General features: G+C 39.5%; 1 protein-coding gene across 2 annotated transcripts in view; it reads left to right on the plus strand.

Annotated features, from left to right (window-relative positions):
* The window catches only part of WWOX (WW domain containing oxidoreductase), a 1,215,541-nt gene that overhangs the window by 742,114 nt on the left and 446,980 nt on the right, over positions 1-26,447 (plus strand). Inside the window, exon 9 of one of the 2 annotated variants that reach the window (XM_020964866.2) lies at positions 23,055-24,125. The exons of the other annotated variant lie outside the window; for it this stretch is intronic. Coding sequence (XP_020820525.1) covers positions 23,055-23,060 — 6 coding nt within the window. The 3' untranslated portion in view covers positions 23,061-24,125. Of the gene's footprint in view, positions 1-23,054; positions 24,126-26,447 lie in introns of those variants that run through there. 2 annotated transcript variants of the gene reach the window in all.

The raw sequence follows: 26,447 nt of genomic DNA on the forward strand, positions 1-26,447 counted from the left end.
ACTAGCTTTACATGCAGATATCATATTATTTGATACTCACAACAAGGCTATGAGGAAGACAGCTCTAGGATTATTTTCCTGCAGAAACCTGAGGCCCAGAGAGGGGAAATCAATTGCCCAAGATCACATAGCCAGAGCCTTTCATTCTAGGTGTGAAAATTGGGATCATAAAATGTTATGACTTGGAGGAATGTTAGAGATAATCTCATCCATTATCTTCATTTTATAGGTGAGAGACCTAAGACCCAAAGATCAGACAGTGAAATATCCAGGTTCATGCAAATTGTAAGGAGCAGTTAGAATTTGAACCAACTACTTTTGGAGCAAATTAATTCAATTTAGTTCAATCCAATCTAGTTCAATTCATTCAACAATTATTAGTTGCCCACCATGTACAATACACTGTGCTGGATGTTGGGAATAGACAGAAATGTAAAGACTTCAAAACAGTGATCTCAATAGTGTTGCAGTCGTAACCAGAAAAACAGCTGTTGAGTATTTCCTGTCTGGGGCTATTTTGACGTTACTCTCTCAAAAGGAGGTTGCTACATCTCTCTCTAAATACTCGTAAGAGTATCCCTGAGGGGTCAGAGAAGTTCTTTTTCTAATTCCATAGGCTCAGGGGCCTGTTCTAGTGTGTCCCCCACCCTAGCCACCTGTGACTGGTGCCCCAGTTCTATTTAACCAGTTAGCATCGATTAGTTTTTCCAAAGGGATATTTACTTCAAAGGCTTAAGCTTCAGATCTTTTAGTGAGGGGGACAAATGCTTCACACAATTAGTCATTAGAGTAGGGAAAATATGTCTGCTACTTTGTCTCCCTAAGGAGGGGAAACTGTGAACTCCCACAGTCTTGACTGTATGTGTCTCTTTTCATAAGGACAGTTTTAGCCCACCAGATTCTAAATTCTCTTGAATCACAGACGAGCCAGACAGTGAATTAAAACCATAGGCATTTAGTCTTCAAACTTAAAACCTCCGTATCTGGGGCTGAATTGCAGGCTATAATCCTAAACAACTATTTGACGTAAAGTCAGAAATTCTCCAATCCAAAGGCAAGGTGATCCTCACTGTCGTTAAGCCCAAAGAGTGACCCAGATAACACAAAGAGTTAACTATTCATGAGGATCCTGTGTCCTCAAAATTAATTTGATAGAGTCTGTGTTGGGGGAGGGGGAGAGCTGTGGGGAGAGGAAATTGTAAAAGAAACCCTGTAAAAACTATATGCTTCTGGGACACTAGTTTTTTTTCTGCAGCCATGAGTCTCCCCAAAACAAAATGTCTAGACTCTCAAAGGAAATAATGCGTGTGAATGAAAGCATTTCCAGACTTCAAATTTAGGTATTTAATAAATGTTTATTGATGTCTCAACTAAAATCCCACCTTGTGCAAGAAGCCTTTTCTGATCCTCCTTAATGTTAGCGTCTTCCTTCTGAGATTATTCCTAATTCATCCTTTAAATATCTTGTATGTACATTGTTGTTGTTGTTATTCAGTGGTTTGTGCTGAGTCCAACCCTTTGTGCCCCTACGTGAGGTTTTCTTGGCAAAGGTACTGGAGTGGTTTGCTATTTCCTTCTCTGACTCATTTTACAGATGAGGAAACTAGAGTAGACAGGGTTAAGTGACTTGCCCAGAGTCCCACAACTAATAAGCATCTGAGGCTGGATTTGAACTCAGGTCTTCCTAACTCCAGGCCCAGAGCTCTATCCACTTCACTGCCTAGGTATGTACATAGTCATTTGCATATTGTATCCCCAATTAGACTGTGACCTCCTTTAGGACAGAGACTGTTTTTTGTTTTGTTTTGTTTTCAGGCAATTGGGGTTAAGTGACTTGCCTAGGGTCACACAGCTAGTAAGTGTCAAGTGTTTGGTCTGAGGCGGGATTTGAACTCAGGTCCTCCTGACTTCAGGGCCGGTGCTCTATCCACTGCACTACCTAGCCACCCTAGAGACTGTCTTTTATCCTTCTTTGTATCCCCAGTTCCTGGTATATAGTATGTGCTCTATAAATGCTTCTTCATTTCCCCTATCCCCAGTGCTTAGCACAGTGCCTCGCACTTGATAAAAGTTGGTTGACTTGATCAGCCTCTCCTCTAGGATTCTCTGTCCTCTCTTGGTTTTTATGACTCCCCCTCTCCTGGTTTTCCTATCATCTCTGTGATCATGCTTCAGTCTTCTCTGCTGGCTCATCAGCCATGTCTTACCCCTGACTGTGGGTGTTCTACAAGGCTGTATTCCCCTCTCATCTCCAGCGCAAAGAATCCCTCTTTTTCTTCATGATGCAGCTGTAGTACCACCTTCTGTCTAAAAGACTTTTTTGATCCCCCCACCTGTTTGTCCTTTGTAGTTTTTCTCTTTATATTTATTCTGTATATACTTCTGTCTGCATGTGTCTTCTCCACAGTAAAAGATAAGCTCCTCAAGAAGACAGATTGACTCTTGGTATTTGTAACCCTTTCTCCTAGACCAGTGCTTGGCGCACAGTGTATGCTTAAGAAAAGTGTGTTGATTGATACCTTTATGGACAAGATGAGGAGATATGGCCTAGATGATAGTTCACTAAAAGTGTGTTTAGAAATATGGTCAATGTCAACCAAATGAATGTTCCTAGAGGAAGGATACAGGGCTTATTTCTTGGCCCTAGTCTGTTCCACATTTTGATCACAGTGACTTGAATGAAGGCATAGATGTCACCCTTATCAAATTTACTGTGAGGGATAGCTAATGCAGTGGGTGACAGAATCAGGATCCAGAAGATCTTGACAAGATAAAACAGTGGGTGCACTTAAGCTGAAGTGTAATAAGAATAAATGTAAAGCCCTACAGTTGTGTTAAAAAAAAAAAAGAATCAACTGTTCAAGCATGATATGGAAGAGATATGGCTAGACTACAGTTTATGTGAGAAAGTATACGGGAAGTTATTTAACTACAAATTTAATATATGTTAACATATTATACCTGATAGCCAAAAAACTTTACAGGACTATAGGCTACATTAATAAAGTTATAGGTTTCAGACCAAGGGAGGTGATAATTCCATTGTCCTCTGCTCTTATATCTATTTGTGGAAACCATTTTTTAATTAAGAAGGATATTGACAAGGTAGACAATGTGCCGAGAACGTCGAGAGAGTAGTAAAGGGGCTCAGGATATAGTTTCGGAGGATTGACTGAAAGAGCATGATTGAAAGAGTTTAGTTTGGAGAAGAGAAGACAGTATGGAGACAGAGTTGCTGTTTTCAAGTATTTTGAAGGACTCATACGGAAAAAGGGTGGGTGTAAGTCACAGAAACAAAAGAGGCAGATGTAGACTTCATGTTAAGGAAAAAGTTAGAATTAGAGCTATCCAAAAGTGTCACTGGCTGCCTCTATAAGTAATGAGTTCTCTTACATTGAAGGTAATAATGTGGAATCTGGATGATCCCTTTTCATCCATTGGTGGAAGGGATTACTGACCAATTATTGATCAGAATAGATGCCCTTTTAGGTCCATTTTAGCTCAAATAGTCTCCAGGTTTTTTTGAGCATTAATAATAATTTAGACATTTCTTGATGTCTTAGAGTAATCCCTGTGGATATAAATTATTGTATAATATTGTAATACAGAGACATCTGCAGAACCTATTAAGGTACATAGGTCTTTTGTCTCCACATTAAATTGAATTAATCTGCTATACTTGTTCCTGCTTTTTAATGTTTCCTCCTCCTTGTCAACTATTATTTTCTGCTAGTTCCTGTTCCTATAAGTCTCATGTGTGTGTGTGTGTGTGTGTGTGTGTGTGTGTGTATTTCTATCTTATACACACATACACACACACACATATACATATATATATATATATATATATATATATATATATATATGTATATGTATATATATGGAGAGAGAGAGAGAGAGAGTCCTATAAGTCCCTGTTCCTATTCCCATTACCTACTATGAATATAGAAACCAGATCACCAAAATAATTAAATCTGCCTATAGCCTGAGTCAATAAAAAGTGAATGAGAGCCATTAAAGCATGTGAGCTTTAGGATTTGGATGTTGGGATGTCATTTTGCTTGTTAGAGAATCTTTCCTCCTTACCTGTATTTCAGATCATCCAGGCTGCTGGAAAGAATAATTTTGGAGAGATTGGGTTTATTGTACTTCTTTAATGCCATATATATCATAAGCATTTAAGGAATGCTTATTGAATGATGAATGAATGAATTCCTTCTTGTGGAGGTCAGATATTTTTTAAATATTTTATTAAATCACTGAAATATTACAATTTGAACTATAAAATAGAACCATAATTGGAATGGACAGTTACTTTGGGGGTTTCTATTAAGTATTTTGGTCTTTTTCATTAAAAAGAGTATATTTTTTGGCTAGGTTTTAGTATTTAATTGTGATTCTTGGCTTTAATGTTCCTAAGCTCAATTCTTAGTTTATTTTATATGCAGGCAAGTATGTCCTCTCAAGTAATTCCTATAACTAGCACAATTCTTTAACAACTGGACTCTATTTTACAAATGAAAAAGGGTTTAAGGAGAGTGAATCCTTAAGTAAGCTGAAGAATGGTAGATGAGTATATCATTCCTGACCATCCCTCAAAAAAAGAGTCCTTTGGAGCTTTTTAATATCCAAATAGTTTTGTTTTATAATTTTGTAAGGTTATAAAATTAACTCAGTAGTTGTAGTATAGTTCATCACTCGAATTGCTGAGCATTTTCATTATCAAGATGCTCTTTATGTTTTAGTGATTGCTGGTCTGTCTTTGTGTATAGACAAGCTCCTCCCACTTTGGGCCTTGGTTTTGTGATCTAACAAATTAAGAGTTGACTTAAATGATTTCTATAATCCCTCATACTTCTAATACTGTGTGTGTTCTAACACTGTGTTCTAATAGCCCTCACATTTCCAACATTCTTTGTTCTACTGGCCCTTCTAGTTCTAAAATGACATGGCCTTTGTTCTAACTTTAAAGTTCTGGTCCCTTCCAGTTCTAACATTCTTCTTTTGAAACATCAGAGGCTTTCTTAAACACTTTTCCTACAAGGCTACAAGAGACTCACAGATCCTTTTGTCATATTAGCAGGCTGAGCTGAGTTTAAATTACTGTATCATCACAGATTCAGTCTTCCAGTCTTAAAGTGCTAAGTGCTCTCCAGGAGTCCGGGCACTTATTGTGTCTAGCCTTGACTGATATAATAGTCTCCCATCTGGTTTTCCTGAACAACAGTGTCTTCTTTTCAATCTGTACTGTATATGATGCCAGAATCACAGTTCTGATGCATAGGTATGTCCAGTGAATCACAGATTTTCAGAGGAACTTATGGGGCATCTGGTCCACTCCCTACCTGAATAAGATTCTGGAACTATCTTTGCAAACTGAGTAAGGATCCCAGCCCTCAAGGGGTTTACATTGTAATGGGAGATAGACAAAGCATAAAAAGAAACTTAAAATGAAGACAGGAAAGTAGGCAAGTCAAGAGAGTCAAGAGTGGAGCTCAAAGAGGAATGAAGACTTGGCTGGCCTGGGCTCATTCACTAACATGGAGGTTCTGAGAACAACCAGCCAGTCAGACAAAGGGGCCACAGAAGTGGAGTGCACCTCCAGGGGGAGGAGGCTGCAGAACAGTCCAAGCAAAACGGGCTACATCCTACTTGTACATGATAGTCCTTCACATGCTTCAAGGTCATTATCATCCCTCTTCCCTATCACCCCACCTTCTTCAGTTTCCAGTTTATTTCACCATTTCTTGGGTTGACTTTTCTCTAAACTCTTCACTGTGACACCTGGCCTAATGATCTTTTTATAATAGAGTGTATAGTATAGAAGAAGAAACACTTGGTAGAATTAATAAACCTGGGTTCAGACACATCAATTCAACAATTCAATGAAACTTGCATTCATTTATTTATTAACTATCTACTATGTGCAAGTTACTATGCTAGATGCTGTTGACAAAAAGATAAAGGTGGTATATAATCCCTGCCCTCCAGGAGCTGGAATGAATGAATCAAAAGGCATTTACTGGGTGCCAAGCTTTGTGCTAAGGTACTGAAAATACAAAGAGAAAAATCTTTTTCTTGAGGAGCTTAATGGGGTAAGGAGGAGGGAAATGTATGTCTACAAACACACAGACACATGCATATATATAAAATATATGTGTGTGTGTATATATATATATATATATTTATATGTGTATATATAAAATGTGTATGTATATACACATATAGACATGCCTATTTGTATACCAAGATGCATATATACATATGTAACATATGTGTTATATATAAATATACGTATTTGTGTTATATGTGTGTATATAAAATGTGTATGTATATACACATATAGACATGCCTATTTGCATACCAAGATGCATATATACATATGTAACATATGTGTTATATATAAATATACATATTTATGTATATATATACATGCATACACACATTTATTTTACAGTCTTGCCTCTGAACTCTTAAGGGCCACTGAGACTTTCCATGTGACTTGCAGCTAAAAGTATATGTATGTATACATATATACATATAATCTTTATGAGCTCAGAGGCAAAACAATAATGTATCTTCTTCAGTGCCATTTTGATTAACAAAACCCTGTCTCTTTCTGAAGTTGAACCTTTTGGTGACACCAAGGACTTTGACCCCAAGAACTTTCTTTTTGAGTCTGCAGTAGCTGTGGCTACTGAGGAGGGAGGGAGCTCTAGCACCAATGGAGGCAATTGCCAGGCTCCACCCGTGCAAGGTTTGCTTGCCTGAATGTTAGCTGCAAGGGAGGAGAACTGTTGTTCCTGGAGCTCTTGGGCTTACCTGCCATCAATGGCAGTGTGTCGGTGGTTGGTATTGGTGGCAGTAGGAACATTCACTTGAAGGGACACATTGCAAACACATACACAGTCCACTTGGAGGCCAGATGAGGGCACTTACAACTGGGGTGAACCCAGTTGACACAATTTCCTAGCTATATTGTCATTTCACCTCCCTTGGCATCATTTTCTTCGTCTATAAAATGGAGATAGTAATACTTGTCTGATGTACCTGATAGGGTTCTTTTGAGGTAAGTACTATGTAAACCATCAATCCCTATAGGAAATGAGAGTTGGATTTATTATTACAGATACTTAATAACTATTTTATATTATTATGCAATTAATTACCTACATTATTATAGGTACTTAAAAACAATTGTTAATTGAATGGATGTGGTAGCATCAGAGTCCTATTTCTTTTAGTCACATAATTCTGCCCTTTTCTTCATTCCAGAATGACGTGTTCTTTGCTTTCTTTGGGAGGCAGTGGCCTGGCATTTGGCATCACACAAGGAACAGATGCTTTTCAGGGCACAGACTAACAGGGAGAATTGTTTTAGAGCCCAGGAGATACACAGAGTTTCCAGCAAATACTTGGCAAGCAATCAAGCATGGTTGTGTATGTAGAGGTTGAAAAGGATTGAATGCTGGAGTACTTACTGGGATTCCTCCTGGCCCTCTGGTGCAGCTGCTACTTCCCTTCCCACCCACCCCCTCCCTCTGCCAAACTTTCAAAATATGGCAGCAAGGAAACATTTCCAGTAAATCTCATGAAATAAAAATGCCTTAATGAGCTTGCAAGTTATTGGTCATTCAACTCTTTCTGCTGAAGCCTTTGAGATTCATAGTGGGTTTTTTCCCAGTATTACCACATTTCAAAGTCTAGCTATTGGGTATTGCCAGCAGTAGTTTTAACCAATAGTACAAGAACCAGAGACTTTCAGCATCTTTTAATATTTCTACCAAAGCCAAGATTGGAAATATATATCCCTTTAACGAATATGTATTATGCCCATTCTGAATAAGGCATTGTGCTAGATCAGCAATGGGGAAACTACAGCCTCAAGGCCACATATGGCCCTCGAGGTCATCTAATGTGGCCCTTTAACTAAGGCCACAAGTCCTGAGCAAGATACAGATAAATAGGGACAATCCCTATCCTAGTAGTGATAATAATGTTTCAGTCCTATAAGGATCCACGATTCCATCCTCACTGAGGTTCCCTCTGCTGATGTAGCATCCGGCCCTTCTGCACCACAGTACAGAATTCTTCATGAATTATTATTGTCACACACATGCCCCAAAATAAAACCAAAATCTTCTTTGAGCCAGCCCTCTGGCAGAGAGCCTCAGAAGACTTAGGCCTAACTCTGGGAGGTGAAGATGCAAAGCCAGAAATAACACCCAAACTTGAAGAGCTTGCATTCTATAAGGCAAGGGTTATTAACCTGGAGTCCATGAATTCCCATGATTTTCTTAATAAGTTTATATGTATTTCAGTATGATTGTTTCACTTTGTAATCCTATGTATTTTATTGCATGCAGTTAAAAACATTCAGAGAAGGGGTCCACAGGCTTCACCAGCTTGCCAAAGGGTTCCAGAAGGGATTATAACAAATACGCAGCCAAGTGAATACAGAATTATTTAAAGAAGAAGAGGACTGATGATGGCCAGGGCTTATGAAAGACTCTAGGTGGCTCCCAAGGTGATCCTTGAAAAACAAGAGTGATTTAAGAGGCAAGGGAAAGGGGGAGAACTTCATGAAACGTGTGTATAGCACCCGACTAGTTATCTGGTTTGTCTGGAGAGGTCAGTTACTGAGCAGGAATCATGGGAAATATAGCTGGGTTCTACTTCTAGTGAACACCGAGTGGCGGATGACGCTGGTGCTGCAGGAGGAGCGGGAGGCCCCGGGGGCCCTGGAGTCAGAGGCTGAGGTGGCTTCTGTGGTGGCTTTTTCAGTGGGGACTGAGGTTGAGGTCAGGGCGTGGTCAAGGCCATGGCCATGGCCACGGGGCGCAGGGAGGAAAGGCCAAAGACAAGGAGTGGGTTCCTGTCACTAAGCTGGGCCAGATAGTCAAGGACGTGAAGATCAAGTCTTTGGAAGAGATCTATCTTTTCTCCCTTCTTATCAAGGAGTCTGAGATCATAGATTTCTTCCTGGGATCTTCATTGAAAGATGAGGTTCTGAAGATTGTACCTGCTCAGAAACAAACTACAGCTGGACAACGTACCAGGTTCAAGGCTTTTGTGGCCATCAGTGACTACAATGGCCATGTTTGCGTGGATGTCAAGTGCTCCAAGGAAGTGGCCACAGCTATTCGTGGTGCTATCATTCTGGCCAAGCTGTCCATCGTTCCTGTGAGATGTGGCTACTGGGGGAACAAGATTGGCAAGCCTCACACTGTGCTCTGCAAGGTCACTGGGCGATGTGGATCAGTTTTGGTGTGCCTGATCCCCGCCCCTAGAAGTACTGGCATCATCTCAGCTCCTGTGCCTAAGAAGCTCCTGATGATGGCTGGAATTGATGACTGCTACACCTCTGCAAGAGGCTGTACTGCCACTCTGGGCAACTTCGCTAAAGCTACCTTTGATGCCATCTCCAAAACATACAGCTATCGAACCCCAGACCTGTGGAAGGAGACTGTGTTTGCTAACCGACTGTCTTGTGAAGACTCACACTTGAGTGTCTGTCCAGAGGACGCAGGCAGCTGCTGTGGCAACCACATAGATGTTTTTTATAAACAAATAAATTGAACTATGCCTGCTAAAAAAAAAAAAGGAAAAAATAATTTGGGGCAATACCCTAGAGGGCATTATATATATCAGGCTAAAGAGTTTTCATTTTAGCCTAGAGACAGTAGGGAGCCAGTGAAGATTTTGGGCCAACCGTTACAAAACCAGACCTATGCCTAGGCAGAATATTGAAGATGGAGTGTAGAGAAACCAGAGACAAGGAGTCAAATTAATAGGCTAGGGGCAGCTAGGTGGTGCAGTGGATAGAGCTCCAGGCTTGGAGTCAGGAGGATCTGAGTTTAAATCCGGCCTCAGACACATAACACTTACTGGCTGTGTGACCCTAGGCAAGTCACTTAACCCCATTGCCTAACAAAATAAGCAAACAAACAAACAAAAACAAATTAATAGGCTATTCCAGTAGACCAGTTAAGAGACTGGAGAAAGTGGGGCAGCCAGGTGACGCAGTGGATAGAGCACCGACTCTGAAGTCAGGAGGACCTGAGTTCAAATTTGGCCTCAGACACATAACACTCACTAGCTATGTGACTCTGGGCAAGTTACTTAATCCCAGTTGCCTCCCCAAGAAAAAAAAAGGACTGGAGAAAGTAGGAGAGAGTGATGGAAAGAAAAAGAAGAGAGGGAGAGAAGGAGGAGGAGGAACAGGAGGAAAATACAAGCATGAACTTTAAAGGGGATCGATTCAAAGGCTTAAATAAAGGAAATTGCCTTGACTAGTAGTAGAAAACTTTTCTTTAGAGATTGGAGCAAAGAAGGAAAGAGTGGTTCAAGATGTAGAGATGTTTTGAAGTATGAAGTAGGGAAAATAATAATAATGATTAGTTAATAATGGTTTATAATAATAATAATGAAGATGATGATGATAATGATAGCCAGCATTTACATAGCACTTTAAAATTTGCCAAACACTTTACAGATGCTTTGTCATTTTATCCTCACACCAAGTACTATTATTACCTCCATTTTGAAAATGAGGCAGCTGAGGCAAGTAGAGGTCAAGTGACTTGTCCATAATCACACAGCTGGTAAGTGTCTGAGGCTGCATTTGAACTCAGATCTTCCTGAATCCACATCCTGTGCTTCATCCACTCTGTCACCTTGCTTTGGAACCTGCCCTTTTAGTGAGTACAGAAGAATCAAGCATTGCCTCTCTACACAGAGAGCCCTGCTAAGATTCGATAATGTCAATGTGTGATGAACCTAGTCAACTCTGGGTCACGGAGCCTCTAGTGCTTCCAGGCCCTGGGAGCTCAGATGATGAAAGCTGTCTTTGCTTAGTAGTGCCTGTTGAATCTGGGGCATGTCCACCCAAGGATGAACCATTAAAGGGGCACTTCCATGGAGGAATAATAATGATTCCATTAAATTGTTTCTGTCTATATGGGACTTGGTTCAGACCTATGACTACCATAGCTTTGGATATTTCCTCAAGGAAACTCCTACTCTTGATGCTGATTGGCAACTGTTCTGCAATTTACAATTTTAGAGAATTGCTTGGAACACTGACAGGGTAAGTGATTTGTCCAGGGTAACATAGTTAGTTGTGTCAGAGGGGAGATGTGAATCTAAGTTTTCCAGATTCCAAGGCCAAGGCTGGCTTTTTATCCTCTGAAGTGACCTGCTGGTGCTTCAGAGTTTACATAAACACTTTCTGCTGGTGTGAGATAATGATCTTTACAATCTAGTGGAGGAAATAAGACATGGACATAGATAAAAATGATATGAAGCAGAATATGGTAAGTTGAAGAAAAGTACCATACAGTAGAAAGAGCTCTGGACTTGGAGGCAGAAGATTGGCATTCAAATCCTGTCTCTACCACTAGCTGTCCTGCTAGGTTGCACTGCTGACTCATCTTCATGAGACTTTGTCTGCCATGGCATAGGAACTTTTCTCCCCTTGATGGTACCTCTACTCCTAGACTACTTCTCACATTGGAAGTACCTTCTACACATTTGGCTTCTCCCTCTGATTACCTGGTCTCTCCCTAGAACTTCCAATTTAAGGAACAAACTAGGCACTTCAAAGATTTCTAAAAACATCTTCCTCATAACAATCCAATGAGGTAGGGAATGCAAGGATTATTAGCCCCATTTTATAGACGTGGAAGCTGAGGCTCTAAGTAGTTAAGTGGTTTGCTCATGGCCATACTGTTAATAACTGATAAATCTATATTCCAAATTCAGTATTCTATTATACTATATTCAATCAAACCTATCTTCTAAAGTCTTAATTTTCTTTTTGAAAGAAAATAAAATGGGGGCAGCTAGGTGACGCAGTGGGCAGAGCACCGGCCCTGGATTCAGGAGGACCTGAGTTCAAATCCGGCCTCAGACACATAATACTCACTAGTTATGTGACCCTGGGCAAGTCACTTAACCCCATTGCCAAAGAAAGAAAGAAAGAAAGAAAGAAAGAAAGAAAGAAAGAAAGAAAGAAAGAAAGAAAGATGCACATTGTCAATGGGTAGGGGTAGACATTCTCCTCAGGAGTCTTAGTGTTTGGCAGACATCAGACAATATGTCCTTCCTTGGGTCATCTCTTTCTGTCCTCAGGTTCTAGCTTTTCAGCCCTCCTTTTCAAACTCTAGTGTCTGATTGCCATAATTCTGGAACCATAGCCTAAGAATGGCCAAGTTGTAAGGGTCCTTAGAAACTTTCAGAGAAAGGAACATAGAGAGAGGGAAAGAGAGTCCACCTACATACTTCATTCTGACTGAGCTCCAGGTCAAAAAAAAGAGTGTAAAGAACCAAGGAAAAGATGAAGCAATAGCAAAAACACAAGATCATCCATATGTGTACATTTGCATAATGTAGAAACTTTGGTGTCATGGTTGCCTTGTTGTCTGGGGTATCATATTTTGCTCTTCCATTCCTGGTTTCAGTCTGACTCTGGGGACTGTTACCAAGTCATTTCACAAGGTATGTGAAGTGTTTCAAGCTTCCCAGAAGCCAGACATCATAGAGCTTCAAAGTATTGAATTAGACTCATTTGAATGGCTTTGAGCTGTGTAATTCGTTGATCTATAAAATGGGGACAAGAGTACTTGCTTTCTGTTGGCCACTTGGAGGTGTTACAAGGCTTAGGGGAACCTTTGGGCATTTCTTTGAAGATTTCAATTGAAAAGCTTACTTTTTCAGAGAAGTAGTATTTGACTTTATGAGTTCCCAAGCCACTGTCTACACTATAGTCTTTAAAGTGATCTCTGTTGGACCCTAAGAGATTGACATCTGATCTTACTTCCAAGTGGTTCTTCAGTTGCATGTCCACCTTTACATGGCATTGTATAATTCCTCATAAGGGTACAATCTACATACATCAGTACAACTGATTGGATTCATTCCAGATCTTACTTCCAGCTGCCAGATACCTTTTGACTTTTAAAGTGTGAAATAAACCTATGCTTTACATATGTTCAGAAGGAAGTGTAAGATGCCGCTATCATATGTAAAATAGGAGAAGGGAGTGTCAAGGGAGGCTGGGAAAGAAGCTTTTGACTAGATGATTTTTAAGTCTCCTTTTGGATCTAAAATTGTGTCTTATGTTCTAAAGGCCCTTCCAGGTATGATATTCTATGATCCTGAGCTTCTGTGTTGTTAACTATGTAACTGCTTACCTAATAATCTCTTTTTATTTAATGAAATATAGACATGATCTCACCAGAGATTACACAGCCTTTATTCTTTCATTCTAACACTGTAGAGCAGAAAAATAAATACATATTCTTTGTGCAGGAAAGAAATTTCTTCAGCAGCTTATGCTGGACTCTCAGAGAACTGCTTATATAGCCTATCTCCAATCCAGGATCACAGAACAAGAGACAGATAATTAAAGAGTAAAAAGAAGGCAAGAGTGAAATGCATGCAGTAACATAGAGATAGTTTGGCATAGTGGAAATAGAACAGTCTTTGGAGTCAAAAGACCAGCATTTGAGTCTACAGTTTCCAGAAAGGAATGTGAAGGGTGTCATGAATCAACTCCTATAAATGTCTTAAACAATTTCTGTTTTTGTAGGTACTCAATGTAATCTTTAGCCATATATTCTAAATAAGTAGAAAACACCAAATGTGTTTTACTCTCCATGTATATGAGGGGTCTGAAGACCTCCCTCCCTTCCTTCCAGTCCTTACACAGTAAGTTCTTTCTCTTTCAATCTCCCATAGACCTTTGTCTGGTCTTCTCCTTTGTGTTTACCTTACTCTCCATTATATCACAGCTATTTGTGTACTTGTCCTTCTACCTGTAAAGTTCTTGTGATCAAGATCTGTGTCATGTCTTGGTAGTGCCAAAATTAAGCCTTGGACAAGGCCTACTACATATTCAGTACTTAATCAACTCATGGATGTCTTCTAGTAGAAACTGAATTATTATTTGGTTAGATGTTTTATGAAAGGGATTCTTGCTCAGTGCAGGTTGGATCAGGGGCTTTTGAGTTCCCTTTGAAATATAAGATTCTGTAATTCAATTTTCTGAATTAAATTGAAATGTTTTCTCTATGCAGACATAATTAATAAATACCTTTCAGATTAAAAAAATAAACCTTCATATCACAGGAGTAACTCTGTGAAGTTCTGCTATTTTCATTATTTTTAATTCTTATTTTGCATGTGCATGCGTGTACATGTCTACATGTGTGTTTATCAAGTATTAAAAACTTGGATTAGGTCTAAGGGAAGTAATAACTAAAGGCCAGGGATTTGAGTGAGAAATGAAGTTTCTCCTCTTTTCTAATTACTCTGAGAAAACTTCTAGAAGAAGATGGATGTTAAGAAGTATGTGGAATACTAGGATATATAAGAGTAATTTCATCATGGATGGTGAAGCTGGAAGAGCTTTTACAGATCATGCAATTTAACCCCCTCATTAACAGAGTAAGAAATTAAGTCCCTGATTTGAGAAATGACAGACTTAGGGCTGAAACCAAAGTCTTTTTATTCCAGTTGGGAGCAGATTAACAATCAGTGTAATTTTTTCACCCCAGTACTAATATGGTATTAATTAATTCAACAGGTATAAATTATGTACCTCCTAGGTGCCAGGCATGAAATACCTCATCAAGAGTCTGTGTAATTGGAAGTGGAGGTGAGACAGTCGCTTAACACCAAAGAGAGAACCAGCTGATGGCTCATCTCTACTGGGGCCCATGAAGTACTAAAGGCAGCAGAGGCAGGCCTCCAACATGGTACATAGATCCTCTATGAGGGAAATGTGGAAAGACATGGACAAGAATTTCATGGGATAGAAAGAGGTGGAGAGAGATGTAAAGACACAGCTGCATTGAAGCAGTGCATTTTGGTGTCAGTGAAACAAGTGAATTTTAAATCACAACTATTATCTAAACTCACCATTATGCTTTCTGAAATCCCCCAAGTGCTAACAAAACTTCCTTTTAAAAAAAATGCCTGCCCATTTTTACTTGCATTCTCACTCTTTTGAGAAGTGTCCCAAATATTGAGAATATTGAGATTGCATTTATAGAGTGAAGTAAATGCTCTGTGTTGTTTTGGAAGAGTCAATTAAAACAGGGAAATGATGACACATTTACCACCAAAAAGAAAAAAAAAGCGTCAAAGGCTTTTGAGTACCATTAGCTTGCTCCTAAACCTACATGTCTGTGTTTTCTTTAATCTCTGCCAGTAACAGAGAACTCGGGTTATAAACAGAACTATTTTGGAAGTTTTGTTTTTCATTTTTAGAATCAGGATGGAAAAGAGTTTAGGGCCAGATCTCTGATCTCAGAAAAGCATACTATTTTTATTGTTGAAAGATGTTTGACCAAATTTCTTATCCTTACCTTGTTTATCCTCAGACTCCCCTGAATGAATGATAAAAGTGCATTTGACATAGATTTTTTGATTTCACTTTAAAGTAATCAGAGGTTTCATTGCTGGAGGTTTACAAAGCACTTCTGTTACACTCATTTTATATATAAGGAAACTACATCTCAGTAAGGGAAGGTGACTTGCGCAAGGTTACACAAGCCTCTCAAACTCAACATGGCCAAAACAGAACTCATCCTATTTTCCCAAAACCTATACCTCTTTCTAATTTCCCATTTTTGTCAAGGCTACTCCTGTTCTTTTAGTGGACAAGGTTCACAACCATGGTGTCATCTTCAGCCTCACTTGCCCTCACCCCATACATCCAGTCACTTGATAAATCCTGCCATTTCTACATTCTCAACATGTCTCCCATCTGATCTCTTATCTCTCTTCACATAACCCCCACCCTAGTTCAGACCCTCATGCCCTCTTGCCTGGACTATTGTCATAATTGGTCTCAAGTCTTCCCTCTCCAACCTTTCCTGCAAACTGTCAAAAGTGATTTTCCTAGAGTGAAGTTCTGATCATGCCACTCCCCTACCCAATACACTCCACTGGCTCCTTATTGTCTCCAGGATCAAATACACACTCCTTTATTTTGAATGTAAAGACCTTCACAACTTGGCCTCAAACTGCTTTTCCAGCCTAGTTGCGTATTACTCCCCTCCCTGCCTCAAGCAGTACAGTCAGACTGTTCTCTTTGCTTTTCCTCAGACATAACACTCTACTTGTCATTTCTGTGCCTGAGAACTGTCTTCCATGCTGAGACTATATTGTCTCCTTATCTCTGCCTTTTAGAATCTGTTTTTTAACTTCAAATTTCAATTCAAATGCCACCTTTTAAATCTGAGGCCTTTCCTGATTCCCTGAGATACAAATGTTTCTCTCTCAACTACCATATATTTATGATGTATTTTGTATATAGATCTATATCTTCCCTAATACAATATAGGTTCCTTGAAGGGAGAAACTGTCACATATTTATCTTGATATTTCCAGTTCCTAGCACATAGGAAATATTCATTACATACTGCTGATTAGCTGATTGATTGAAGGAAACTTAGCTGGGATATGTAGAAAAGCCAGTATCTGAACAGAAGTCCCCTGATTCTAAATCTGGAGCTCTTTTCCCTAGGTTATGATGCTCTTCTGTTCTGTGTCTTCGTGGAATTCTCATTGAAGAATCTGTAAGTGGGGCAAAAGCAATGAGTGGAATAGTTTATAGAAGATGTTCCCTTTAAGAAGCAGTTCTAGTTAATTAATTATACCATGATGCAATTGAAAGTACGCTATACTGATATCAAAAGACCTGAGTTTTAGACTAACCTGTGTACCTCTAATTCCCTAAACAACCATCAGCTAATCACCTCCTTGCTCTGTGCCTCAGTTTCTCCACTTGCAAATGAGGTGTTTGGATTATGATTTTTAAGGTCCAGGTTCTAAACTACTTCCCAGCTCTGACTGATTTTAAATGAATCTAAGGAATAAGAAGCAAAACTGATGAATTCCTCACAGCAATTAATTCTGTCCTCTTGCATGGTTTCTTTTCTATCCAAACCCTTTGTTGTGAAGCATCTTAAAGGTTCCTTCCATTTCTAACATGGCAATTTTACTACAAGACATATTCTAAATGAATGACCTTTTACAAGCTCCTTCAGCTCTGTGTCTCAATTTCCTTATGCATAAAAGGAGAGGAAGCATCAACAACAGGGGCCCTGGGATTGCTAAATGAAGTAGGGGATGTTTAAAGGGCAGCATGTCAGTAAAACACCATACATACATAAGTTCACAAAGTTTATAGTTTTGGAGCAAGAAAGAACCTTCGAGGATGTCTAGTCCTAGTCTTTCATTTACAGATGAGGAAACTGAGAAGACCCAGAGAACAGAAGTGGCTGGCCTGGATGGATTAGCTAGGTTTGAATCTGGGTTCTCACATTGAGCACCCTTCCCACTGTGCTACCCTGCCTCTTGAGAAATGTTAAGTGACAGATGATAGAGATACATTCCTGAATCCTTCCTTGCTTTAAGCTAGGTACGTTAAATGACAAGTTATCTGCAAACCTGGGGAAGAAAGTATGATAGCTACCTGGCGCAGGTGAGCATAAGTTAAAAAAGCAGCCTCATGCCTCGCTGCCAGGTACTACAAGATGGTATGATAGGTGGGAATTCCAGTGAGAAGGAATTAAATTCTAGTGATTGGTGCTACCCCCAAGAGAATGAGCTGATTGAGAAATCCCCTTCACAAACAATAATTTAATAATCATGCATACAACCACAAACAGGAACTGACTGTGACTGTCTGGGATCTGGCAGAGTAAATGAAGTGTCTGTTAGCAGCAGGAGCATATAAGGAAATGAAACCAACAAGAGCACTCATTTTCACACCTCGGAAGTGACTCAACCTACCTGCCTGGGACAATCGCCCCCTTATGTGTAGCCATAGACAAATTTGCTTTCCAGCGGCACATTTCAGCATCTTCTTTGGGAAGTACTTTTGGATGGTAATGGTTCCAAAAATGTGCTATGTACTGTGAGGCAGTCCAGCTCATGCTGTGCAGTAAAGCCTTCACCCTTTTCCTCAACCCACTCTCTTCATTCTTCCCAGCAGCCTGAGACCTTCTTGCAGAAGAATGACAGTGACAGAATTTCCCAAGCTAGAAAGAACCTTAACACAGAAAGCACAATCCTTCAGACAACACAGAGCATCCTCAATGGAAAAGAATGTAGAACATAGAATGACAGAGTTGAGAGAGCTCTTAGAATTCATCCAGGTCAGATTTTGCAGAGAGGCACACTGAGTCCCAGAGAGAAGCAATAACTTGCCTAACCCCACATTGCTGGTAAGTAGCAAAACTAGGTCTTGAACCCAAGTCCTCTGATTTTAGTGAGTTAGAAGTCTATTGAACTCAGGGGTCTTTCATAGATTAATTGAAATGCAGAGCTGGAAGGGACTTCAGAGAGTATCTCTTCCTTTCCCACCAGCTGTACTGCTTCATTTTGACTCCACCATCAGTATGGTACCAGGTACTCTCTCTGCTGCATTTCAGCTTCCTTGTGTGTATCTTCCAGCATTAGATCATAAGCTCCTGGAAGGCAGGGAATGTCTTCTTCTTATTTCTATCCCCAGTACTTAGGAAGGTTCTTGGCACATAGTAGGACCTTTACATTCAGTCATTTTTCAGTCCTGTCCAACTGTTTGTGACCCTATTTGGGGTTTTCTTGGCAAAGGTACTGGAGTGGTCTGCCATTTCCTTCTCCAGCTCATTTTTTACAGATGAGGAACTGAGGCAAAGAGAGTTAAGTGACTTGCCCAGGGTCACACTGCTAGGAAGTGTCTGAGGCCAGACTTATAACTGAACAGTAACAAGAGTGGTGAGATCCAGCTCTTCCTTCATTATCTCAGGACTTTCCAAGGATCATGAGGAGTCTCCTCATAAATTGTGGGAAAAGAATATTGTTCACAGTTGTTCACTGGTACCAAAGAAGAGATTTTCCTACCTTCATATCATGTACTAAAAGAATGGTACCATCTAGGGTACGTAGAAATCAATCAGACAAAGATAAAAATGTGGGGAACCATTTATATCAGTAATGTAGAAAGGCTGGGACCTTCAAGTGCCTGATATCTGGAGGTCAATCTAGCTTACGCGGTCATCTGATCCAACCTCCTCATTTTACAAATAATACAGCTGGATACCTGAAGAGGAGAAGAGATTTAGAAATTTCTCCAAGATCATATAGGTAGTAAATTTAAAAAAAATAAAGTACAAGTAAAATTTAAAAAAAAAAAATGAAACAGGCTTTAACCCAGGCTTTTTGATTCTAATCCAGTGCCTTTTCTACTACACTTCTGCTGGTCAAGTAGATCTACATCAGAAAGACCACACTGTGCTAAAACCTCCTTCAGCTTGTTTGCCTTTATCCAGGGAGATACTGTCTCATCTGCTAATACTCTGCCTGGACTCATTCCACATGTGATTAGTGCCAGGGATACTGAATTCCTCTCCAGTTCCCCTTTCCAGTCTCTCTTCCCTTTTCACCTCAAGCCTTCCCCTCCAGTATTCCAAATCCGTATCTTCATGCTCTCTCACATTGTCCCTCCTGGAACTCCCATTCCATAATCAACAAAATTCCCTTTCTTTTAGGCTTTTCCTCTCTTCTCTTTAGCTCTTCCTAAGACCTGGCTCCTCTTGTTGACATTATATCCCTTGCCTTCCTTTCCTGTACCAATTGCAACTTTTCTCATACCCACAAAGAACACGTACAAATTGGAGATATATAATACTGCTTATTCACAATGGCCACTTCTGGACTCACCCTATGCACCATTAGTCAACAGCTTCTGCTCTTTTGAGAATCACACTATCCCGATTTATCACCCAATCCAGATCCTGTTGGCTGCTACCTACAGATTCCCAGGGCATTCTCCTTTCATGATTGCTTAAGTTCCTGGTTCACAGTTTCCCTTTTCACCCCAACTCCCGCCCATGTCTGAAGGGAGTTCAACATACATGTTTATGTTGCCTTAAATACCATAACTTTCCAGTTCTTTAGTCTGTTCATTTACCATGATCTACTCTTCCGCTCCACCTCAGCAGTTCGTGCGGATGATCGCAACTTTGATCTTGCTGTCATCTACACGTGGCTCACTTACTTGATCAAGAACTCTAACTTTCCTTTATCCAGTCATCATCTTCTATCGTTCCATCTCTCCCAATACCTTACTCCTCTTAAACCTATTCTTCATCCTTACTGCATTCCCTACCCCTCAGCACTTTTCCCCTGGCCGTTATCCCTGCCTGCTCTGGCTATATTCCCCTTCCTTCCTAATCTTGCTTCCTCAGTAAACCAGTTCAGCTTTATGCTCTAATCACTCACTCCTTTGCAAATCCAATACCTGGATTAATTCCATCATCTGCCTCTTCTACTTGTGCTCATAGTCTCTATCCCAGTCACCACAGGGACTGATCTAAACCTTCTTTTTGAAAACACAGCAAAGCATCCCTCTCTCCATCCTCTCAACAGAGGATTCTCATCTCATATTTTACCAAGACATTCCAAGCCATTTGCTGAAATTTCTCTCTTTTTTCCTCTTTGTCTCCCAATCTCTTGATATCATCCCCAAATCTCCCTTTTTCTTTAATCTTTGATGAAGAAACTCTACATGTACCATGTACCATCAGATTACCCCCACTATAATTCCCTCCCTCTAATCATTAATCTCTCCTTATCATTTTGTTCCTTCACTATTGCTACAAACACATTCCATTCTCCTACACCCCCCAAAAAAACTCAGGTACCATTATTGCTATGAATCAATATCTTTCCTCTGTCTCACAGCCAAACTCCTCTAAAAGCTATCTGTGCTCATTGCCTCCACTTTCTCTTCTCTTCCTCTTCTAAGTCCTCAGCAGGCTTGATTCTGACCTCATTATTCAACTGATGTTGCTGTCTGATATTGTTTCCCGAAGTCATTTAAGTGCCTAATCTAACAGGGAGATAAAGAAGGGGTGGTCATTGTTGTTGTTGTTGTTGTTGTTTGTTGTTTTCTCACTCCTCATCCTTCTCAGTCTCTCCGAAGAATGTGACACTCTTGATTATCCTTCTCTTCTCCATATACTCCCCCCTCTGGGTTTTCCTGATACCTCTTTGTTGTTTTCCCCAACTGTTTCTTCTCTATCTTCCTTGTTGGATTTCTGTTGACATCACATTATAAGTCTACCCCAAGACTCTCTCCTGAGCACTCTTGTCAGTCAACAAGCATTTATTAAATACTTAGTATGTGCCAGGCACTGTGCAAAATGCTAGGGGTATATTGGAAGGACATATACATACACATATATATGTATGTATGTATGTATGTGTATATAGAGTGTCTATGCTCAAGGAGCTCCGAAGCTAATGGAGAAGCCAAAACACAAACAGCTATGTACCTTTAAGATATATGCAGCATAAAGTGGAAGTAATTTTAGAGGGTGGGCATTAGCATTAGGGGAGGAACTGCTTCTCTTTTCTCTTTAAAATACTTCCTCACTTGGTAACCTCATCAGCTTCTACTGGTTCAGTTATCAGTATATCTACATATCTAACTCTAGTACATATCCTGAGCTCCAGTCCTACATCAATAACTGCTTGTTGAGCATTCCTAACTCAACATATCTAAAACAGAACTTAGAATCTTTCTACAAGAACTCATCCCTCTTTCAAATTTTTCTGGTCATGTAGGTTCACAACCTTAATGTCACTCTTGACTCTTCACACATGCTCTACAATGCTTTTCACATATGTCACTGATTTCAAGTCGTCATGGTCCCTCACCTGAACTATAGCAATAGCTTTGTATATTTGTCTCACTGCCTCAAATCTCTCTCTGCTCTAGTCCATCCTCCACCCAGCCACCAAAAGTGCAAGTCTGACCCTCTTACTGCCACTTCAATCAATGAACCAATCAGTAAACATGTATTATGTGCCAGGCACTGTGCTAAGTGCTGGGGATACAAAAAGAGGCAAAAAAGGTGTGCCTTTGCCCTCAAGGAGCTCATGCTCTAATTGAGGAGTCAACAAGCAAATGAAAATGTACTAACTATATACAGGCTAAATAAGAAATCATTAGCAGAGAGAAGGTACTAGAATTAAGAAGGGTGGGAAAGATGGGATTTTAGTTGGCACATAACGGAAGCCAGGGAAGCAAACTGTACCGACTTTCCTTTCACCAGAAAGATCAAATATAAATCCTCTGCTTGTCATGTAAAGATCTCTAGAACTTAGACCCATCCAACTTTTCCAGCCTTTGTACGCATTACACTCCTGCATGTACCCTACCATCCAGCATACAGGATTTCTTCTGTTCTCCACACGTCACATTCTGTTTCCTATCTCTGCACATTTGCACTGGCTTCAATTCCTTCTCGCCTCTACCTCTTAGAATCCTGGTTTTATTCAAGACTCAGCTCAAACACCACCTTCTTCACCAGATTTTTCCTTGTCCCTTCTATAGCTGGTACCTCCCTCCCCAAGGTTATGTTGTATTTTCTTTGTGGTAGGTGCATGAGTATGTCTATGTACACACACACACACACACACACGACACACACGCATGCACACATGCCTTTTTTCCTCATTAGAATATAAACTTCTTAAGGGCAGGGAATATTTAATATTTCTCTTTGTATCTCCAGGATCTAGCATAATTCTTAACACATAGTAGGTTCTTAATAAATCCTTATTAATTTATTGATTACACCAGAATATTACAACTTCCTTAATGCAAATCCATTGCTCTTTCCACTATACTTTAATGCTTACCAAATGTTGTATACATGCATATAATATATATGTATATATTATACATATATCATATATGGAGTAGAAAAATATATACATGTGTATGCACATATATACATATATGTGTGTGTTTGTATATATATATTTTTTTCCTTCTTCTCCACTCCTTTTTCCTAGTTGAATTTTTGATGAGTTGCTTAGGTATAAGTTTTGTTATTGCTGTCAATGTGATAGTTCATCTTAAGGAATGATTGCCTCTCCACAAGGATTTTCCATTCCCTTCTATCTTCTGATAGCTTTCCATATGGCAGTGTGAGAGAGTTTTTCGACTGCTACTTCCTTACTTTGCCCTTCTATGTTCTGACTTCCAGATGTAGGTTCATTTATTCCCATCACTCTGAGCAGCAAGACTTCAGACAGCTGTTGGCTTCTCCACAGGATCCTTTGGGGTCAGCAGATGACCCAGGCAGGTCACCATCTCATAACCACACGTTCAACTGAGAATATACGGTGGGCTGCCCAGTGGAAGATCGATACTTGGACTGAGAGATCATTTCTTTCATCTGCGTGACTCTAATCTTGACGTGGTAGAGCTAATGGTAAATAGCATACGGTTGTATTCTCTGAAAGGTTACCAGTACTTTGATTCATTGATATAATTCTATCAGAAATATTTTTCTTTTTAAATGTTTATAAGGAAATAGTATAGTTTGCATGAAAAAAATGGCTTTTTGTCAATTGTTGTATCTGTTTCCTCTGGCATATAATTCACAATTTGGAACTTAAATTCATTTTCTTTATCCAGTGAAGTTAGAGGTAAGTTGTGTGTGTGTGTGTTTGAGATCCTCGGCTTGAATGGTAATATCAAATGGGCTAATCAGCCTCTCTGCTCCACCAAACTGAAAGGGTTGTTGGATATCTGAGCAGGGGCAAATGCAAACCAGAGAGGCCGCCTAGATGGAGGCCCTTGGGTCTGGCTCTAGTGTTGTATCCACAATGGGAATAGTTCACAGCTTCTTCCTTATTTCCTTTGTCTCGTAACGAACTAAAAATTAGAAGACATAATTTCAAGTCTCACCTCTGTCACTTACTCTCTATTCCTCTTAATTAATCTCCCTACATCCAGTCTTTCCTCTCTCCAATCCATCCTCTACAGAGCTCACAAATTGATATTCATCAGATATCTCTGGCTATGTCACTCCTATGTTCAAGAAGCAGCTTCAGTAGCTGTCTGTTGCTTCTAGAAAAAAAAAATGTCCCTTCTTGGTGACATAATCTTATTATTTCCAAGGGGAAAACAAAAGATGTTAGACAAAAATCAAAGATATATATTAGTCTAAGAGAGAGAGTGTGAAATAATGGAAATACTCCTAGAGACCTGGTTTCAAAACAGGACTCTGCTACTTATTATCTCTCTGACTTTCAGCAAGTCACTCTATATGAGGCGGGGCGGGGGGGCAGAGGATGGAGGGGGTGAGGTATGGTGAATAAAAAGCCATTCTTGGTGTCGGGAAGACCTGAGTTCCAAGTTCCACCACTGACAAAGATTGGCAAAGGACTTCATCTCCCAGTATCCCAGAACCTCTGTGGAAGAGTTGTCAATCTGCACTGTTAAAAAGAGTTTCCTTGCTGTAAATTTCCTATACTAATGGATTCACGGGCTTGGTCTTAATAATAATAATAATAATAATAAAAAATAAAAAGTCACGTTTCATGTATCTATGTCTCAGTAACCTCACCTACAAAATTATACACTTGGGTTAGATGATATCTAAGGCCCCTCTAATTTTAAATCCTGAAACTGAAGAAATTATGGGTCCTTTAAGATATTATCTCTTCAAGCAGTCACAAGCTCATATATTTAGAACTAAAATGGATCTTACAGGTCATCTAATCCAAACCCTCTTCTTTCATAGATGTGGAAACTGAGGCCTTGAGAGGTTAAATGACTTACCCAAAGTAAGAAGTTGAGCTGGAATTTGAACTGAGGACCTTTGGCTCCATGTTCAGTTCTTTCTTGTGTTGTTCCCCAGACATTTTTTGCAGTGAATTCTAGTGCCTTGTCTAAATGGAAATCTTTTGTCTTTACAAAATCTCTTCTTAATAATACACTGAATATAATAATGATGAGGATGACAAATAACAACTGACATTTCTGTGGCCTTTTTGAAGTTTACAAAGTACTTTACATATATTATCTCATCTCACTTGTTTGCTTATGAAGAAATCACTTGGTACCAGAACAAAACAAATAGGAAATTCTGTTCATTTTTATTTAAACAAATATTGATAGCCTACTATGTGCGGGACACTGTGTTGACTAAGAACTGGTGGAGAAAAGATATAAAGTTTACATAAGAGACAGCCCTTGTCCTCGTGAAATGCAGTCTAGTCTAGAGCTCTGAAAAATTCAGACCTCATTACTGTGCTTTACCCTAGTAGTGAAAATAGCCCCTCTTACTCCAAAGAAGAATTACAAACTATTAACAGCCTTATGAAAAATTGTTCCAAATTGCCAATAATAAGAGAAATGCAGATTAAAAAAAACCCACAAGGTTTTACGTCAAACCCAGTAAATGAGCAAATATAACCCCTAAAAAAGTGGGACAAGTCAACAAAGATGGGTACACTCGTGCTTTGCTGGTTGATCTGTAACATAGTCCAGCTTTTATGGGAGACAATTTGGAATTATGTGAAGAGAGTAGCTAAAATGACCATGACCTTTGATCCAAAGATTCCCCAGCTAGACAAGTACCCAAGGAAGTCAATGACAAAAAAAAAAAGGAAGTCCCCTTTATATGCCAAATATATATAACAGAACTTTACGTAATAGCAAAGAAATAGAAACAAAAGTGGCTGTCCATTGACTGGGGAGCTACTAAATAACAAATGGTGGTTTGTGAATGTAACAGTAGATTATTGGGCGTATGAACAAATGAATACAAAGAAGCATGAGAAGACATGGACTGATACAAAGTGAAACAGAGAAAGGAAAACAATATAAATAATAGCTATGACAGTGTAAATAGAACAACAACAAAACGATTAAAAATGAATGCTGTAAAATTACAGTGCTCAGCCTTGGTCCCAGCATAAAGCTATGAGAAGTTCCTCCCCTGCTTCTTTACAAAGGTATGGGACTACATGTAATATTGGACTTTTTATATGTTGGTTAAGGTTCCCCCCCACACACTCATTTTCACTTTTTATTTTAAGAAATTACTTCCCAGGAGAGAAAGGAGAAAAAGAAGGGGAAATATAGGTGATATAAAAACAGAAAATATCAATAAAATTAATTTTTAAAGATAACTCAGATTCAAGTTGATTCAGCACCTACAATGTACCCAAAAAAAGTCCTTTTACTGGGTGCTGAAGGATAACTTAAGGATAACTAAACTATATAAGCGTATAAGGATAAGGATAACTAAAATTAAATTCTTGACCTATAAGAACTCCTAGAGTAGAAGAAGAGTATGAAAGAGGGTATTAAAAAGTACATGTGCATAAATATAAGATTATTCCAAATTTCCACACAGTTGAATTCCCCCCATTCTACTTGCTTCTCATTGTAGAAATAGTCTTTTTGGTACCTTGAAAGAGGGTGGTGTTGACCAGCTCAATAATTTTAAATGTGACTTATCGTCCTCTTTGGGCCTCATTTTCCTCCTTAGGTCTTCAATGGCAGAGTTGAAGGAGATGATCTTGGAGGCTCCTTCCAGCTCTGACATTCTATTTCCAGAGTGCTAAGTTTCTTCCTACTTCTG

Source organism: Phascolarctos cinereus, unplaced genomic scaffold (genome assembly GCF_003287225.1).
Source record: "Phascolarctos cinereus isolate Bilbo 61053 unplaced genomic scaffold, phaCin_HiC Scaffold_2;HRSCAF=192, whole genome shotgun sequence".
Taxonomy (NCBI): Eukaryota; Metazoa; Chordata; class Mammalia; order Diprotodontia; family Phascolarctidae; genus Phascolarctos; species Phascolarctos cinereus.